Genomic DNA, 20,278 nt, shown 5'->3' with positions numbered 1-20,278 from the left:
TTGGAATATGTAAATAATTGTGTGTCGTCCGTCGTGCTAGTTTTGCATTGTTTTTACTGATTTGTTACTTACAAAAACTAATATTAGACCAGGGTCGATAATTTTTGAAACCAAAAAAAATTATAGTAGGATGAAACCCATTGGAAAAGAAAGAGAATATAACAGAAATGAAAGGAAAAATAATTTACGGGCGATCTGAGGTCGGGAAGGGGAAGGGGGTGAGTTTTTAAGGGTAAAAAACGGTTTCCCTTGATTTCCGGAAAAACTACAAGTCTTATGGAAAAAAGTTAAATGGCAAAGTTGTAGGTAATAAAAAGATCTACAACTTTTGTATTTACACTTTTTTCACATAACCTCAAAATTTATGTGAAAAATTCAAATAACCAAGTTTTTGGTTTTTTATTTTTATCTTTTACAAAAAAATTTTTTTTTCACGAAATTTGGTGAAAACTTACCTATTTATGTCCCAAACACGCTGTAATTTTTTTGATTTGAAATATTTATTTTTTCACCTTATTTTTACTTAATATCGAAAAAGCACCCTAATTTTCAATCGAAAATTCTCACGTCAAAATATCTGCTTTTTTAAAAACGTCGGTGGGCTTTTTCTTCGTTGTAATCTCTACTTTCTGATGGTTAAAAAAAATATACATTACTATGGTAAGTTTTCTCAGGAAATGCAAAGAAACGAAAGAAGATTCTACAACTTTCTCAAAATATTGTAGATGTCTTATTAAATATTAACTTTATTAACTTATTTGGTTGTTAATTATAATAGTATATTTCGACTTGTAATTTTTTTGTTTATCAATGTAACATGGAATCTTACGTTTTTCGAGTAATTAAAGTGTAAATTTTAATAAATAGCTCAAAATTGTACATAATGATTAGAAAAAAATTTTCGGATTCTAGTTCGTTTCTTTGCATTTCCTGAGAAAACTTACCATAGTAATGTATATATTTTTTTACACCATCAGAAAGTAGAGATTTCAACGAAGAAAAAGCCCACCGACGTTTTTAAAAAAGCAGATATTTTGACGTGAGAATTTTCGATTGAAAATTAGGGTGCTTTTTCGATATTAAGTAAAAATAAGGTGAAAAAATAAATATTTCAAATCAAAAAAATTACAGCGTGTTTGGGACATAAATAGGTAAGTTTTCACCAAATTTCGTGAAAAAAAAATTTGTTTGTAAAAGATAAAAATAAAAAACCAAAAACTTGGTTATTTGAATTTTTCACATAAATTTTGAGGTTATGTGAAAAAAGTGTAAATACAAAAGTTGTAGATCTTTTTATTACCTACAACTTTGCCATTTAACTTTTTTCCATAAGACTTGTAGTTTTTCCGGAAATCAAGATAAACCGTTTTTTACCCTTAAAAACTAACCCCCTTCCCCTTCCCGACCTCAGGTCGCCCGTAAATTATTTTTCTTTTCATTTCTGTTATATTCTCTTCCTTTTCCAATGGGTTTCGTCCTACTATAATTTTTTTTCACTTTCTACCATTTTTGAAGGCTTAAGCAATGGTCTATATTTATGTCAGAACGGTACCGCTGTTGTATCACTACAATTATGAGTAGAAAGGTGACATTTTTGAAATTTATTTGCTTCTTTGATTCATTGGTAGAACTGATTCATACGTCAAAAAACTTGACAAAGTCTGTAGCAGTGTAAAACCACACTGTTTACCAATAAGTTCGTGAATTAATTCATGAAGAACTTCATCAATTTATTCATGAATAAATTGTCAATGTAAAACAGCTATAAGAATTGAATTAAAAGCATTTTATTCTCGAAAACCGTCCACATTAGAAAGTTCTAACAAAGAGTCCATTATTTTTAGATAATAGAATTATACATTAGAAATTGGAGCCTGAATGGTAAAAAACCTAGGCCTTACAAAAATTAGAACTTAAAATGTAATAGTAATATAGCGTAACTAGCTCCCTCTATGAAATCATCAATTTTGTAGGAGTTGTAAGTCTTAAAAAACACTCTGTATAACACCAAAATTTGTAGATTGAAAGCAAAAGTCCAAACCCCAAAAATAATCAAAATTGATTAATACATATTCGAGTTATTTTCAAAAAAATTTCATGAACTGAGGCATCTAGCGGCTAAACGAAGCGATTTCGGATATAGGTGAATTAGCCTAAATCGGCCTATTTGAGGTCTTCTGTTGTACACGTTTTTCTGGGACACCCTGTATATTTTACGTTAACAGAAATAAATCTTATCGATGTCCATAATCGAGATATTTATTTTATTAAAGAAATAATGGATATGGATAATAAGGGTATCTGTCAAAACTATATAAAAGGATATCCAGGGCCGGATTAACCTATGGCGAGGTCCGGGACTACAAGGTCTACGCAGGCCCTCTTTCAAAAAAAAAAAACCGATCTCGTGACGCCCTTAATACGGCCCTGAGGATATCTTATGGATATACTTACTTAGATCAGTTGTCCATTTGAATAAATAATCCAACATGATATTTTATGGATGGTTAATTTATGGATATCCATTTAAGTTAACGGAAATACATCTTATGGATGTCCACCGTTAGGATATTGTATTAACGAAATGACGACACCTTATGGACATGTACAATAAAGATATCCATCAAAACTACAGAAAACAATATCTTACGGATTTACTGAGGCCATGTACCCCCTTAGGATAAAAAAGGATGTTTTATAGATGTTTAATTTATGGATCTCCATTTGAGATATAAAGACGTACATCCTATGTTTGTCTTCAGTTTGAACATTCATTTATTCAAGAAAAACGATATCTTATGGTTATACATGATAACAAGGTTCATTAAAACTATAGAAAAGGACATTCTGCCTACTTTTTGTCTATTTCTTAAGGACAAAATTAACCCACCCTGTACACAGTGCATTCTTTGAAACAAGTTGTATTAAATATTCTTGTGGAAACCAGCATGCTTTTTGTTATTTCTGAGTTGTGTATCTGGGATTGTTTCTGTGGTAGTTTAAGCTTTTACTATAACCTCATTTTTTTATATGCCATTCCATAATTATTTCCCTCAATCCCATTAAACTTTTAGTATGTTTTAGAACTGTTATGATTTTAAAACATGTAATTAATTGACTTTGTTGTGAAAACATTTTTATAAATAAATTAGCAAATAAACTTTTATGTATAAATGTTTAATTATTAGATGTTGTTTAAAAACTGATTGAGTTCCTTCTTTTTCTCGAAGACAGGGTTTTCTGAAAATTAAAAAAAATATATCACCTACATGTTACATATTACGACAGATTTGTAACAATACCAATAAACGATGTGTTACGTCGCCGGTAGTTATCAAGATACATTGAAGAGCTATGAACATTTTTCTTCTCCTGAAGCTCTTCTACAGATTCCTCCTCACTGTAAATAAAAAATAATTATTAAAATGTTACAGTTCCGTTAATATCCATTATTTTAAACTCGATGCTAAAGCATTTTTTTTTCTCATTTCAAATTAATAACTTTGCTGTTAAACTGACTCTTCCAAAACGAAATGCAAATAGAAGTTGTAGTCAATTTTCTTACCAATAACTCCATCCATTCAACCCCTTTATGGCTTTAGAATTTAGAGAATTTTTTCCATTATATTTTGGCATCAGTAATAATTAGGTATACCAAATTTGTAAAATGTAGCTTAATTGAAAAAAAAAAATAGCCAAATTTAGTTAAAAAAAAATTAACTTGGTTTTTTAACTTCGTTAGATATTAAATTTTCCAAATAGTGTTTTGTATGTGGAAAATAAAAATATATTTTTAATTCTTTTATTTCAGAACTGGAAGGATTAGTCTGTTATACATTATTTTTGGGATATATGTATAAACCTGAGCAATGATTATATACATGAAAACATGAAAAAAGTTCATATGAACATGCTAAGATTTCTTGGAGGACTCCAAATGCACCTATACTCCTTTGTATATCTTTGTAAAATATACCATGTACAACCACCAGATTCTTGATCTTGTGTAGATGGTGTATGTACTTAACGTAGAAAAGTAACCATAAATGTATAAATAATTTTGCATCATAATATACAAGGTGTTTGGAAATATGTGCGAAATATTTTAGGGGGTGGTTGCCGATGTTATTTTGTGAAAAAAAGTTCATATAAACATAGGTCGAAATATGCTTCATTTCCGAGATACAGTGTTTAAATTTTAATTTTTTAGTTATTTTTTATTAATTTTTTCAGTTTTAAAGATATTGCCTCGAAATTTGTCAGTTACATTTTATTTAGAAATATTGACAGCAACCTACTGGATAATGTATCAATAGAAATTAACAATATACAACTTGCAATAAAATATGTTTTATTTTTTTGCTCAAAAACGGTGCATCCTACGAAAAAATTGAAGAGACTAATTTCATTCAGAATTGATGGCGGATTTCTACTTGCACCAGTGGCATTCTCGCACAAACGCCACTGGTGCAAGTAGAAATATTCGGATCACCCCAAAAAATGCACAATTATCCATCCAAAGCGTTTTTCAAATTACAAATCAATATCTTTAAAACTGTTTCAAATAATAAAACTAAATAAAAAATTAAACACTGTATCTTGGAAACGAAGCATATTTCGACTTACGTTTATATGAACTTTTTTCACAAAATAACTTCTGCAACCACCCCCTAAAATATTTCACACTTATTTATAAACACCCTGTATAACCAGAAATCTTTTTGTTTTCTCGTTTAGTTTGTTATTGTGTATCCTTTAATATTTTTAATTGATCTCAACCCAAAGAATAAGAATAACAAATCTGAAGAATAAAGAATGTAGTTTTTGTACATTTTTATATAAATAGTACACACATCAAATCACTGTTTTGAGGTAAACAAAACTGTTGATTGTGGCATTTGGTCAATCTAGGAACTTTAATAGGAATTTTATGGGAGAATCACCATCTAGTATGTTCATTCCTAAGTTCGACTGGTTGTCCTAACTATATTATATTGACGCTTTAGTATGAAAACATGCTATCTCAGATTTTGGTTGGAAAACATGCTATCTCAAATTTCGGTTGGAAAACATGCTATCTCAAATTAAACTTGGAAAACATGCTAGCTCAGATCTTTAAATAAAAGCATGCTATCTCGGCTTGACTACAAATTTAAGTTGGCACATTGAATGATTGAAACCGTGCATTTATAATAAACTTAGCTATACCGGGTGTTTCATGAAGTTCTCCCGGCACTAATAGAGGATGTTCCTTGGGTTATTTCTAGAAAAAAAGTTTATATAAACATGTGTCCGATTTGCTTTACTTTGTGAGCTACATGAATTTGAAATTTAAATGTAAAAAGTAATAATCAAATTTGTTGCGTTACGTCTCGGCGCGCTACGCATTGGTCAAGTGTGCTCTGACGACATTTGCAAGGTAAAATGTTATCTAGGTTACTGTCAGTTTTGACAAGCTTGCAGTTTAGTGTGAAGATTCAATTTTGCAAATTCGCGAACAATGCCTTTTAAGTTTACGACTGCTGAGTATGCCGATATGGTGTTTGTTTTGGGTAATTGCGATGGAAATGCTACTCTAGCTTCACTGGAATATCAACGGCGTTTCCCAAATCGTCGCATTCCATCCCCGAAAACGTTTACCACAACTTTTCATGCACTCAGAGAAACTGGTTCACTTCCAAGTGTTCGCATTCACTACGAACGGGTAAGTCAGCAGAGTGTTGTAGAAGAAGAGAATATCCTTGCTATGGCCGAGCGTAATCCCGGTGTTAGTACACGACGGATATCCACGCCTTTAGTGATTCCCAATACCAGGGTATGGAGAACATTAAACAAGAATCTGTTGTATCCATACCATCTACAGCGTGTTCAACATCTGGAGCCAGAAGATTTCCCTAGGCGGGTAGAATTTTGTCAGTGGTTGAATAATAATAGGAATTTGTATCGCTACATCTTATTTACGGATGAGTCACAATTTACCAGAGACGGTATCAACAACACCCATAACATGCATCAATGGTCGGACGTCAACCCTCATGCCACCGTAGAAAGTAATTTTCAACGTAGATTTAGCGTTAATGTGTGGTGTGGAATGTTATACGATCAACTTATAGGGCCATTTATTATTGAAGGTCGTCTTAATGGACCAAAGTATCTACAATTTTTAGAGGAAGAACTCCCGCGATTGCTTGAAGATGTACCTCTGGCAAGACGATTAAGAATGTACTTGCAACATGATGGAGCTCCACCTCATATTTCCCGAATTGTCACTGCTCACCTAAATGAGCATTACCCTGGTCGCTGGATCGGTCGAGGTGGGCCACACATTTGGCCAGCTAGGTCTCCAGACCTCAATCCGTTAGATTACAACATGTGGGGTTGGATGAAGGATTTGGTTTATCAAGAGAAAGTGGAAACACGCGAAGCTCTAATCCAAAGAATTGTTAATGCTGCAACGCAAATAAAAGAAAAGCACGCGAATATTAGAAATGCAACGCGAGCAATTCACAGGCGTGCTGACAAATGTATTGAAGTAGGAGGTGGAATTTTCGAAAACCTTTTAAATTAAGAATGTATGTATCACTATTACCGATGTTCTAAAAATAAAAATGAAAATTAATTTCCATTATTTTATTTTCAAATTCGTGTAGCTCAATAAGTAAAGCAAATCGGACACATATTTATATCAACTTTTTTCCTAGAAATAACCCAAGGAACATCCTCTATTAGTGCCGGGAGAACTTCATGAAACACCCTGTATAATATATTTTTCAAAAAGTAAGGAATATTTATGTTCAAGTACACCGTTTATTTTATTTTTTTTATTCAACATTTTTCAATTAATTTTGTTAAGTTACCGTCATAAACGACAAAATTGTTAATTAAAAAAATAGAATAATATGCAGTATGCTGCAACACGTACATTACATTTTTAAAATAACAAATTATAAAAAAATAGTGTATACCTTAACATATAAAAATGTTTATTATTACTAAAAATTATTCGATTTTTTTCATACAAGTTTGCTTTGACATAAAAATTAATAGCGCACTCTTACCTGATTTATAGTCACTACTCTTAATTTTATTAATAGAGTTAACATAATAAACAGAATATAAATATAATGTATAAAGTTGAATATGTATATATCGATGCGACGGGCGCATATGATATGCACGTGCACATTTCCGTAATTCCCCATACACACATATTTATCATCAGCAGATCATAAAGTACCGGTAATAAAAGTATTGCATACCTGCATTTCATTTCCAAAATCTATGCAAGGACGGGGCTACCGTGTTTTTATTGAGGTGCAGTAAGAATGATTCAGACCCGGAGTTTGGGGCCTAGTCTGGTTTACTATATAATTATTTTTACTGCAGTCTCCTTAGCCTGCATTAGGCATACAAAATTATTTTCAGAATAAATTGTTCATCCCAGATTTTGTGAAAAAAGGAAAATAAGTGTATCAAGAGTAGCAACTATAAATCAGATAAGAGTACGCTATTAATTTTGTTATCAAAGCAAACTTGTATGAAAAAATCGAATAATTTTTAGTAATAACAAACATTTTTATATATTAAGGTATACACTATTTTTTTATAATTTGTTATTTCAAAAAACATTGAGTAATGTACATGTTGCAGCATACTGCGTATTATTATATTTCTTTAATTAAAAATTAACAGTAACTTAAAATTAATTGAAAAATGTTGAATAAAAAAAATAAAATAAACAATGTACCTGAACATAAATATTCCTTACTTTTTGAAAAATATATTATATATAAGTTTATTATGAATGCACGAATTCAATCATTCAACAACTTAAATTTCTAGTCAAACTGAGATAGCATGTTTTTACTTAAAAATCTGAGCTAGCATGTTTTCCAAGCTTAATTTGAAATAGCATGTTTTCCAACCGAAATATGAGATATCATGTTTTCATACTAAAATGTCGATATATAAAGAAGGAGCATTGGATATGCAAGACAAGAGAATCCATCTAACTGTTGACATTGCCCAGTTAGGCTGTCCGCAGTCAGGGGGCAGTGCAGTTGACACTGAAATCTACGAAAGGACGCTTCAAAAAGAGGCAATTTATTAATTAAACTATTAAAATAAGGTAATAAATGTAATAAATAACATTGATAAATGTATAATTTGTCAGACCTGAAGGCCTTAATGTCAGTGCCCCCTGAATTTTAAGCCTACAAAATTTGTGCCCCTATCATTGACTTATCTGATAGCTTATAAAATCAATGCAAGGATATTAGTCCTGATAATAAAAAAATCCAATAACAAATTATTCAAATCTAGACCGGGACAAGACTATTATACAGATAGCTGTCTTTATGTCGACCCCTTTGATGTTGGGATTCTAGATTTAGTTTTTTTTAGTAGACGACTGTGCATCCAAAATTTAGAGAGAAAGATCACAAAGAGAGGTTGGTACTCTTAAACAGATTAGATGTAATCAAGATTTAGAGCATAAATGTGATTCAACATGCAAGAACCTTTTGAAGGGCCTAAGTGAATAGTCAATGACAGCACTTAGAGTTGACCATGTCCTCTGAGAGTTGGGACTTCAGCTTTGCCAACTGTATAATAATCAGTACCGAGATTTTCACCAAACTGGGTTACAGTGCCAATTCATGCCACCAGTTTAGTTCAGTTTGATGGAACCCTGACTTAATCTATTTAATAATGTGGCAAATATATTGTCTCTTACGAATCAGTATGCGCCTCCCCCTTTTCTTTTTCGGGCTGCTTCTTCTTTTCGCGACATTTGAAATTAAAAAATTTTTTACGTTTGGGGGAAGGAGGAGTTGGTGGTTTGGGAACCTCTTCTATCTTTTTATCGATAGTACTTTTTCTCTTTACTATGTCAAGCAATGAGTGTTGCCTTTTAGCATCTAAATTTTGGCGGAATGTTTCTGCTTTAGCAGTAGCATCCTTTACTACTTGGTCTAGACTTGCAGTGGAATCAGAATCTGATGGTGTGTTTATGGCTCTCCAACTTACACCACTGGGACGTCTTGTGTTTTGTCTTTTTTTTTCTTCCTCATCCATGATTTCTGCAGGACTGACCTCTTTAAAAATTATGCTCGTCTTTCTTTCTTTGGGATGGGGTGGTTTTTGCTCTTTTTGGACCGGTGACAGTGGTGCTTGCTCCAATGATTGTCGTGGTGATTGTTGCGGTGATTGTTGTGGTGACTGCTGAGGTGATTGCCGTGGTGATTGCTGTGGTGATTGCTTCGGTGATTCCTGTGATAGTGGTGACCGTTGTGAGAGCAGTGACTGCTGTAATTGTAGGACTTCAGGAATTGTTTCTTCCGATTTTTCTTGTTGTCTTGGTAGAGCATATGTTGTTTGATATGCCTTGTCTTTAACAATTACAATTTCTTCAGCTACTTCATTTCCTTCATAATGAACAGAGCTACGTTGTGGAATTTTTTCTAATTGCTCCTAATAAAAAAAGAATCTCATTTAAGTTCATTGCTACTTTCGTTAGGTGTCAATGAAATAAATTGCTAAATCTTGGTTGTGAATTTTATAAACTTTAAAATAGGTAATAAAAAGTTTACTATGCATATAGGTTTACAAAAGTCTTATTTGTGTGTTGAATTCTCTAGAAAGTATTTATACTAATCTAGATATTTAAATTAGATTATTATATTCTGAGAGGTAGCTATTAGACAAAATGAACAGTAAAGAGATAAGAGGAACCATCATTAATTAGAAAAAAAAAAAGAAAAATGTGTGCACTAGTTAAAGTAGTAGTTGCTTACATTTTTTTTTCTTAAGTTATCTACTAATTTTTTTTCATATTTGCCTGTTTAATATGACGCCTACTACAAAAATTGGGTACATATTTTGGTAAAAAATATTTCCGATTATTTCATAGGAACCATCAATTAAAAATATATATTATATTTTTTACTTTATCTCATATACAGATCCAGCTCATGATTTTTTTAATTATTTTGTGACAAGGCACACACTTTTATAGTTTGACAAAATATTTTATTAACATACGAATTATCCAACATTATCCTCTTTAAAAGGAGAACTACGACATTTATTATGAAAGTACTATCTTTTGCATAAATAATTACACAAACTAAGTTTAACATGCAACTTTCATGATCTTTCTCAAATGATGTTTTGATAGTACCATATACCCAATCCATGATAAATGAAGCAATTAAAGGGGGTTAAATGAGGTAATCTGGTGCCCTTGTCAACAAAAAAAAGCAACGTTAAGTATTACTTTTAGAGTAGTCCACCATTACAAAAGGGTAGCTATTGTTAGTAGTTCTTAGCTTCTTAGCTTGTTCTCATTGAAGACTATTTCTGTTTAAATAAAAGCAGGAAGTAATCATAAACATTTGGTTAATATACTTAACTTATGATGCTACTGTTAAATAAATAATAAACCAATGCTATTTAAACTTCCCATAAATTGTTTACCACATATAAATCCATTTCATTGTACGCATGTTTTATATTTGTATGCACTTATACATTTTAAATTTGAAAAAATATACTTAATAAAAAATGACTGAAAAAAATCTTCAGATAAAAGTATTACAGTGAATGCTGATTTAAACTGAGTATTGTTCAAATTACTTCCAAAAGTGTCCATTGCGCCAAAAATTAGAAATTCTTAGATATTTCGTCGATTAGATCCTGTATTGATGTTGAAGCTGATGAAAGAGAACCTACAAAACTGACACGTCCCACAGGTTTTCTTACAGTTCCTACACCCTGCAAGAGTTTAAATTAAATATCAGGATAAAATTAAATATAAACAAAATAAAAATAAATCTCAGGCTACAAATATTCCTGAGTCCTAAATACCCAACTGTTACATAATGGTTTATTTCATTTCAAATATAAAAAGATTGTAATTTAATCCTGATGAACACTTTAAAACAATGAAAAATGTTACCCAACTGTTTGAAGATGGGAAAACGATTTTTTTTTATTTTCTGGAACTATAATTCACACTAGAGACCAGTGAAATCATATTTTTCTTCAAAATTTAAAATGAATTTTTTATTGTTTCAAATATTAATTTAACCATCAGTTTACAGACTAGTTAGACAGTGTAATCAAAACTTTTTAATAGACCATAAATTCCATTTCAGGGCTCCATACCCATTTGGGTAATTTATAATAATTTGTATATTTAACAAAAATCTGATAAGGAGGGAAATCTGGAAAAGTGATAGACCTAGCACAAATAAGCAAAAGTTCATAATAATGAATATATGTCTTAAAAGTCTTACCGAGATACAGAGTGTACATTTAATTCACATAAAATTTGGTAAGATGCCAAAGTTCATTGTTTGCAACATACTTATAGTTGAAAAAAAAAGCTTAAAGTAAACAAAAAAAAATCTCATTTTGACAGAGCCAACTTTTTCGAGATATTCGACAAATATTATAGTCCAGTTGGTAGAGGTTCGGCGTGTGTTAAACCTTGATAACCCGGAAATAATTAACAGGTCTACTTTAAATGATGAGTACAATAACTGGCTAATTTGCTGACAAAGTATTTTATCAGGAAAAAAGTTATTAACAATTTAATTGTGAAAAAAATTGTTTTTAATAGTTTTCTTTAAATAACTCAGCGGGATGACTTTGTACGAAAAAATGCTTAGGACATGATTTTGTTCGTAATAAAAATAGCTACAAAATGGCGGAGGTCCGATTACGAAATTTGCAATAACAAAGCCGTGAGATGGAAAAAACGGTTTAAAACGCCAATTTTTTTAAGTTGTAAAAATGTCGATTATACACAAAAAGTGATAAAACTTTTGAAAAATATAGTTCAATATATATGCAATAATGACGCTAAAACCGAAAGTCAGGAGAGCAAAACTTTTTGTTCTATAAGGTGTTATACATTCATCGGCATATGAAACTCGAAACTTTGCCAAATTTGTTTGAAGCTTTGCTGACACTTGAAATTTGGTACACACATAGTGTAAATATACAGAAACCAAAAGCAATTTGTAAAATTCAAGTATCTTCATTTTTGCAGTTTTGGTAAGGGTTTATACGTCCCCTAGTTTTATATGTTACCGTTTTTTAATGTCCTAAGCATTTTTTCGTACAAAGTCATCCCGCTGAGTTATTTAAAGAAAACTACTAAAAAAAATTTTTTTCACGATTAAATTGTTAATAACTTTTTTTCCTGATAAAATACTTTGTCAGCAAATTAGCCTGTTATTATACTCATCATTTAAAGTAGACCTGTGTGGTATTTCCGAGTTATCAAGAAAATGTCACCAACAGTAACTTTTCGGCCTCTGCCGACTGGAGTATTAGTTCTGTATGTAAGTATTTAAAAAACGTTTACACAAAATATTTAAATCCTTGCAAAGATAAAAATGGATAATAGTAAAGGATGCAGAATATCAACTGCTTGCTTCTACACTCATTTCAGCCCTTCTCATAAACCGCCTGGTTTTTGTTGAATTCTGATGCATCTTTTTGCATTATTAAATGAGTACAAAACTTTTTAGTTCTTCCCAAATATAATAATCAAGTGGATTTAGGTCTGGCAACCAAGCGGACTACGGTGTTTTCCCTTTAATATATCCAAATAGTTTCATACAATATATGTAATTAAAATTAGCAGGATTATATATAAATAGGGTTGTCAGATTTCCGGGTTTTTATGGTACATCTTCGGGCTCCGGGTTTTCTTTAGTTTTCTTCTTTTCTTTGTTGAGTAAAAAACGTGATTTCTTCGAAAACATTTCCTACATTTCCTGATAGCGTTTTTTGTCACCCTGATTTCTTGGTTGCATTTGCATAACCTTTTTTTTTTAAGGCATCAATTATACAAATAGATCATGTCTCCGGGTCTGTCATGAAATATAGATTTGGTGAACCTATACATAAACCATATTTCTTGTAAATATCCATCATCCAGAAAAAGAGGAAGTAAATAATGTTCACTTGTGAATCTTTCAGGTAAAATAATAAAGACAAACAAGGTTATCACTTTTCTCCACTAAAGATATTGTTAGTGAAGATTTCATTAGGATTTTCTTCAGCTTAGATATGACAATTACGATAATTAAATCTCTTTTTACATGAAAATCTTCTTCATCCATGAAAAGAAGAGAATAAATATAGACCTTCAATGCCATGTCTGTACATCCATCTATAAAAACTTTGTCTCCTTCAATAATCCTCCTGAACTTTTCGAAAATGGTAGATAGAAAAAATTGTTTTTAAGAGTTTGCCAAACAGACGCGTGATTCATACTGTGAAAGCTTGGCACATGCCTTATACTTGCTGTCCGTGTCCGATTATCTCCAACTTCGTCATCAACATTAGAGCATACATATTTTCATGATTTTAATTTTTACTTCTCTTCATAACTTTTCTTCAAAGTACTAGGGAAAAGTTTTATTAGTGTTCGAACACTGAAGAAATATTTTTGTATTGCCTGAATGCAGTTACCATTTGACATACCGTAAACATTAATACATATCAGTCATTTATTTTATTGAATATTTATTTTTATGCTTATAATTTAATGACAAATTAAATGAAAAGTTCTGATAAGTCTGTCATTTTTCATAGACCTCTTAAATAATTTGAATTAAATTATGTAACTGATGGGAGATAATTTAGAAATATGTCGATTATCACAAAATGTATGTACTAGCAAGAGAAGATCAATTATCTCGAAATTGGTTAATTCTATTGACATGAGTCGAGATTACCTATTTTTTTATTTTTACTTTTTCTTTCAGAAAACAGGGTCGCTGTAATACTTATTTTTTTTTTAAACTGTTTGCTTATTTTTATTTTAATAAAATAAAAATGGAAATATATACTAATACCGATTTTTATATTTTTATACAAAAATTATATCAATAGAAACATTAAAACTCAAATACATTAAATTTGTCAAATCCGATATTTATACTTATGGATTTTTTATATTTAAAATATATATTTTCAAAAACCGCAAGATTTTAAATAATAGACAAAAATTAAAATGGTATATTTTGATAATGAAGCATGCGATATGTCCCGTCATGTTTTAAGAGATTTTTCTAAAAAATAAAAAATTAAAATAGGGATGGCGGACCCTCAAATTTCAAAAAGGGTTGCACATATATTAAGTGTTCTCAAAGTTAAGTCATTCTCATAAAAAGCAATTTACTAAAAATTGTTTATATAATAGGTTGACAAATAAAGCAATTATTAACAATAATTATTTTAAAAAATTGAAATTTAAAAACTTTATAATACAACCTGATTTATTGTCATTTTCGGCCATTGCATTGTAAAAACATAAATGGTAAACAAATGGTAACAATTTTGAACAATTTTTGTAGAACAGGATTTTTATAACTTCTGCAATATATATAAACGATTTTTGGTAAATCGACTTTTTTTGAGTTCTACCAGCTGTTAAAATAAATGACTCAACTTTGAGAACACTCTGTATACATATATATCAGTTGAATTAAAAAAAAATACTTTATAAATATATGTACAACCCTTTTCGAGATCTCAGGATCGGCCACCCTTATTTTAATATCGTACTTCACAAATTTCGTTCGAAATTTTTTTATCATGAAAGTTCTCTATGTGGGTTTAAAAATCGTATCTTAAAAATCAGTATAGTTCCATGCCTCATTTTCAAAATATGAATAACTTATTTTTTGGAAGCCATTACTATAAACGTGAAGAATTACCTAACCTCTGGTTGACCCTATAAAAATCATAAGTCAGAATAAATATACACCTATTCATAACATTGATATCATTTTCTGTTCAATAGCATTTCTAGCATTACTGTTATATTTTATTATTATAGTAGTAATAAATCACCTTAGGTGGAACCCTATAATCCATCGTGTGGATGCTTGTAGAAGCATCGACCATTAGCAGGTGATATTTAGGGTCCCCAAAATTGTCTCCATGAGTCTTTTCTAATATGTAAAGTGGTTCTGGTTCATCAATGGTTTCAGAAGAACCATTTGGTAATTTTCTGTCAGTACCTAAACTTACTTTAAAAGTAGATAGTACAGAATTAGGATCTTTCTCACATTTATCCACTAAACTTTGCAATGCAAATACTCCTTCTTGGCAATTCTTTTTCCACTTATCTAATTCATTTTCCTCTTCAGGGTCGTATGAAAGTATACTCACTGAATGTTGACTGGGTTTTTTAGTTAAATCTGTTGACTTAATTTCGATGGAAGGATTTTTAACATCTCCTCTGTTTATTTGTGTTCCAATTTTGCCGTTATTAATTGAACCATAGGTGTGTACATCACTTGAAACGTAAACTGATTTATGAACACTTATTTCACTTTTTACTCCTTTCGGACTTATAATCGTATTGGGTGTAGAACGTGGTTTTCCTTCATGTTGGTTTCCTTTTCGCAGATTAGATAAGTTTTTAGTATCTATGTTATTTGAAAATTTACTTTCAGAGTGCCACTGTTCTGAATTAGAATGTATTGGTGTAGTGACAGTAGTTCGTATTTCAGCATTTTTACACGACTCTTCTTTTCCATCATTTTCTGGCTTAGTCCCTGAAGAACTTTCTTTTTGAGAAATTCCAGCAGATATTATTTCTGATAGCTTATGATTTAAAGCAGATTCGATAGCCAATTTTGCAGCTTGTTCTAATGTTTTTCTATCCACAGTTATACTAATAGTGGGACATATTTTACCATCACGACAATTCAGTGTACATTTATATTCATTTTCAGTTTTATCCGAGGGAAATATAGTTTCTAACGGCCTATTTGGGTTTTTACCTGGACTTTTTGAATTAATTCTAATAGAAACTGGTTCACTTTTTTCTGATGCTTTTTTAATAATTGCTGTATTAGTTTCGGTGAAAGTTTTGGCAGTCACAGTCTGTACCAGTGACTCTTTTTGATTTACATTTGTTGGTTTAATTTCATGTTTCTGAACTTCATTCCCAGGCCTGAGACTGTTTAAACAGTTTTTGTAACAATATTTTGCAGCTTTTTCTTCTATATTCTTCTTACACAATCTTTCACAAATTTCTTTACTTTGTACTAAACTACTCTTATTTTCTATCATGGCAGTGTGTTAAATAATAGTTGTGTGGTAGTTAATCTACATAGTGACATAAATTGACTGAAGTTTTGAACTGAGCTCTGTCGTTAGGCTGACACTGACAAGCTATTTTTTTTCTTATAAAAATTTGCTGTTACTTGATTATATTGAATCAGTTCGAAAACCATACAAGTCCAAAATTGGACATACAATATACTTAACCGTTAACAGTATTTAGCAGGTCGTTACTGACCAATGAGGTGGAGAATCGTATATGTCCGTATATCTCAAAATGAAGTTTTTGGACATGTATGGTTTTCGAACTCACCGATTCATTTATTTTCAAAAATAAAATGTAATTTATTATTTCTAGGACACATTTAATTAATTTAAAAACCACATTTATAATGATTATAGTGTCCATTTTAACACAATCAGAATTAGACAAACGGACATGTTTCAAATAACATATTGTCAGAAATCCAAAAGCAATGAAAAGAAGCAAAATTTTTCATTTTGAGGCCGCCTAAAGAAGATATTTGAAAGTATCACATTCACACAATCTGTTGTTTGACATATCCAGGAGTCACTTTTTAATTATAGTAAAGCTCGGTTATAATGTACTGGCGGGGACTTAAAAAATCGGTGCGTTATATCAGAAGTACTTACGTTTTAAAAAAATTATTTAGTTTTATTAATTCTTAACAAAAATACAAACACAAATGTTTAACAAAAGCAGCAATAGATTAACAGTATATATGGATTTTATTATTAAAACTTAAAAGCAAAACTAAAAATACACTTTATTTGCACCACAAAATAGGTATAATAATAATATAATATAATATATATAATAATAAAATATCTAAAACTAAAACTATTTTCCAAAAAAGTCTGTTATGAGTTTGTTTTTTGCGATTTATAAGGATCTGTTGCTCTAAATACATTTCTATTTCCAGCCATGCGCTTACAATACGATCTTCAGTATTAATTTTTCTTTCTAAAAATCGTTATGCATTTTTTATTCCGTCATTAAACATTGCAGGCGTTTCTTCTTCCAGTTCTTCTTCATCTTGTCCACTATCAACCTGCTCATTTTCGTTAATCTGCTCTGTAGGCAAAATTGTTGTAACAAGCTCTTTATCCACGTCAATGAAAGCATCAATCACAGTTGGATTTAATTTTTTTAAGTTAAAACACACACACACACTTAAAGGTGAGTTTCGTCGAACTCGCAAAGAGAGGGCCATGCATGTTTTAAACAATTCTCAATTGTTTTTTCGGCAACCTGTTGCCGCGCTTTCACAACCATTTCAATAGCATCAAGCAAATTTATTGTTATTGATGTGCTATTTTCGATGCACTTAAGATTACTGGTCATAAGCAGTTGTCGATAATGAACTTTCAAACTGTGGATAACACTGATCCATTGGTAGCAGGACAGATGTAAAATTTGGTGGGAAAAATGCCAGTTCAATATTGGTCAAATTGGAAACGTGAGGATGAGCAGTACAACATTTATCAACAAGCAATAATATCCGCCTGTTTTCTTTTACCAATTGTTTGTCCCAAGATCTTAGTTCACTTTTTAAAATATTTGCGGTCATCCATGCGAGCTTGTTTGCCATATAATTAACCAGCAATTTTTAAAACACCTGGGCCTATTAAATTTACCAATAACTAAGAATTTACGTTTTTCTGTCCCAATCATATAATACAAGAACCATTATTCTTTCCTTAGAAAGTTTTCCTCCAACACATTTTTGACCTTTAAAGCTCATTGTACGATTTGGAGCAAGTTTATAAAAAAAGGTCAAGTTCATCGGCATTAAAAACATCACTCTTGCCGTAGTTCATAAGTAGTAGAACAATGTTGATTTAACCCAATCCAACGCATTTTCCATGTTCACACATGCAACTTCCCCATGGATTTTACTGGAACTTATATTGTGCAGATTTTTGAACCTATGTAACCAACCCGAACCACAAGAGAATCCATCAGCATTAAGTAACTTTGCAAACTCTTGAGCCTTTGCCTGAAGAATGGGCCCACTTATTGTAGTATTCAAGCTTCTTTGATATATAAACCACTGAAGTAATGCCTCATCGATGTTTTTTTTTGGACGGGTTTGCAAATTCTTTTACTTTGTTTAGAAATTCCGCGGGAATTCAATATTTATGTTTGTTTTTCAATATCGTGGACACTGTTGTTTTTTTCATACATCTAGATTTGCAGATGTCAACTTGTTTAACACCTCCTTCTATTTCTTGAATTATAGAAATTTTTTCATCTATTGTTAAGGCCTTCCGAGCCATTTTATTAGGACCAGCTTGGGTTGAATCATCCATACTTAACAGTATGCAAAAATTCGCTTACGCTTAGATACACACTGTACGATGTCAACAAAGAAATTGAATAAAGAATGGTTAAAATAACCTTAGACAACTGCATTTTATCAACATGTGTTGGGAGAAAAAATCTTAAGTAGATACATAAACAATACCGGGCAGCTAGTCGGCGAAAACATATATATCGGCCTGGTCAAAGCGGCCGCCTTTGATTTAGATGTCGCCGCCGTGCTACACGTGCCCTGTGCTTTTGCCGTTCTTGCCGAAATAAATCTATGTATAAAAAGTAAGTTATAATGAAATTTAGACGCTGGGACCAGGTATTTTGGTACTTTATATCAGAACAACGTAATAACGGAGTACGTTTTAACAAAATAATGAACCATTAAAGGCCCTATAACAATGCCAGGACTTGTTTATTTGATACGTTATAACCATAAGTACGTAATAAGTGTGTATGTTGTAACCGAGCTTTACTGTAACAACATTGTGGGAAGCAACTACTCTGCGAGCTACATGCTTAGTCCAACATTGGATTACACTCCCAATATCTACTAAACAACTCAGATCATTACTGCATGTATACCTACTGGCAAAGAGTCACCTGCTAATCTGTAGGTACTATGAAAACATGGCTTATTTCACACTGAGCTTTGAGCAGCAATGGCACTTAAGATATGAAAGCCATATGTCACTGCATGCTGTTAGAAGCGACCATATTTTTTCTATTATTCCTTTTGCTTTATACACCAACTTTTCTTGTAGCTAAATCCTTTGTCATTCCTCTCACATTATGCATGCTGATACCAGTCACAGTCTGATGATGCTGATCTCAGCTGTTTATATTGGGGGTGTAATTCAATGTTGGTGGTAGAGCTCACAGAGTAGTTGTTTCCCACATCATCAGATAAAAAGTTTATATCACCTAGTATGAAGAAAATCATGCATTTATAATATCGACAGATCAGCAGATTATTCTTTGCCAGTAGGTACAAAGTAATGCTTTGCAATAATAGGCATTATGACTTGAACTGGATGTAATATGGATGAAGTTGATTTTCACATAAACTGGTTCAGACTTTAGTGTGACAAGCTTTGAGTTGACTTGACCATCTAAAACATCTGCATTGTTGTTGACGATGTTATGGCAGCATTTTCAGGAGAACTCTCACAGAATGTCTCATAAAATGAATACCTGCCATGCTACAGTTTGCTGCATGAAGATAGGTATCTCTTTGACCAGGCATGTCTCGCGAGAATAATCGATTTTAAATTTTGAATTTAGTAGGTACCTAACATATAAAATGCGATACCATAATAATTAGTAATAATGTGCAAATTAAATAAAAAAATATTGTAACTTCAATATTTTATTGAATGTTAAAAAATTAATAGCACATATTCTTTTAACAGTTACAAAGGATGTTTAAGTTTTCGTTTACCCAAAATATTGTGATTAGGAGATAAACTGCTGCTATTATTTTCTCTATCAGATCTGCAAGAAAATTAGAAATCATGAAGCATAATGCACTGTATTTTTGCAGGGTGTTACTAAGAAATAGATCGAGCCATTAACAATAGATTCTTTGAAAATTTCTCAAGTGGTTTTTCATTTAAACGTCCGATTTCAAGAAACAGGACGTCAGTTACAATTAAAATATATACAGGGTGTCTCACGGTGACGGCTCATTAGAATTATTTCAGACTACTTCGATTTGAATTTTGAAAATTTGGGATACCGGGTTTTCGGGCATGCCCTTCTTAACTAATATAATGGCGTCCACGTACCACTTTCGGTTATACCGAAAGTCGCCATCAACTTGCTTATTTTAAATGGAACACCCTATAT

The 20,278-nt window shown here is 31.4% G+C and overlaps 1 protein-coding gene across 4 annotated transcripts in view; it reads right to left on the bottom strand.

Moving 5' to 3' along the window:
* Positions 1-2,101: 2,101 nt before the first annotated feature.
* Positions 2,102-20,278, bottom strand: part of LOC108907027 (muscle M-line assembly protein unc-89-like) — a 38,570-nt gene continuing 20,393 nt past the window's right edge. For 3 of the 4 annotated variants that reach the window (XM_018710531.2, XM_018710533.1, XM_018710534.1), the window contains one exon: positions 19,796-19,924. In XM_018710531.2, the coding sequence (XP_018566047.1) occupies positions 19,843-19,924 (82 nt within the window). In that variant the 3' untranslated portion in view covers positions 19,796-19,842. Of the gene's footprint in view, positions 3,241-3,302; positions 3,401-8,734; positions 9,472-19,795; positions 19,925-20,278 lie in introns of those variants that run through there. The other variant, XM_018710535.2, reaches the window with a different exon arrangement.

The sequence above is a fragment of the Anoplophora glabripennis genome, unplaced genomic scaffold (assembly GCF_000390285.2).
Source record: "Anoplophora glabripennis isolate ALB-LARVAE unplaced genomic scaffold, Agla_2.0 scaffold166, whole genome shotgun sequence".
Classification (NCBI taxonomy): Eukaryota; Metazoa; Arthropoda; class Insecta; order Coleoptera; family Cerambycidae; genus Anoplophora; species Anoplophora glabripennis.
The sequence above is the reverse complement of the archived record's forward strand: the minus strand, read 5'-3'. Positions and strand labels throughout refer to the sequence as shown.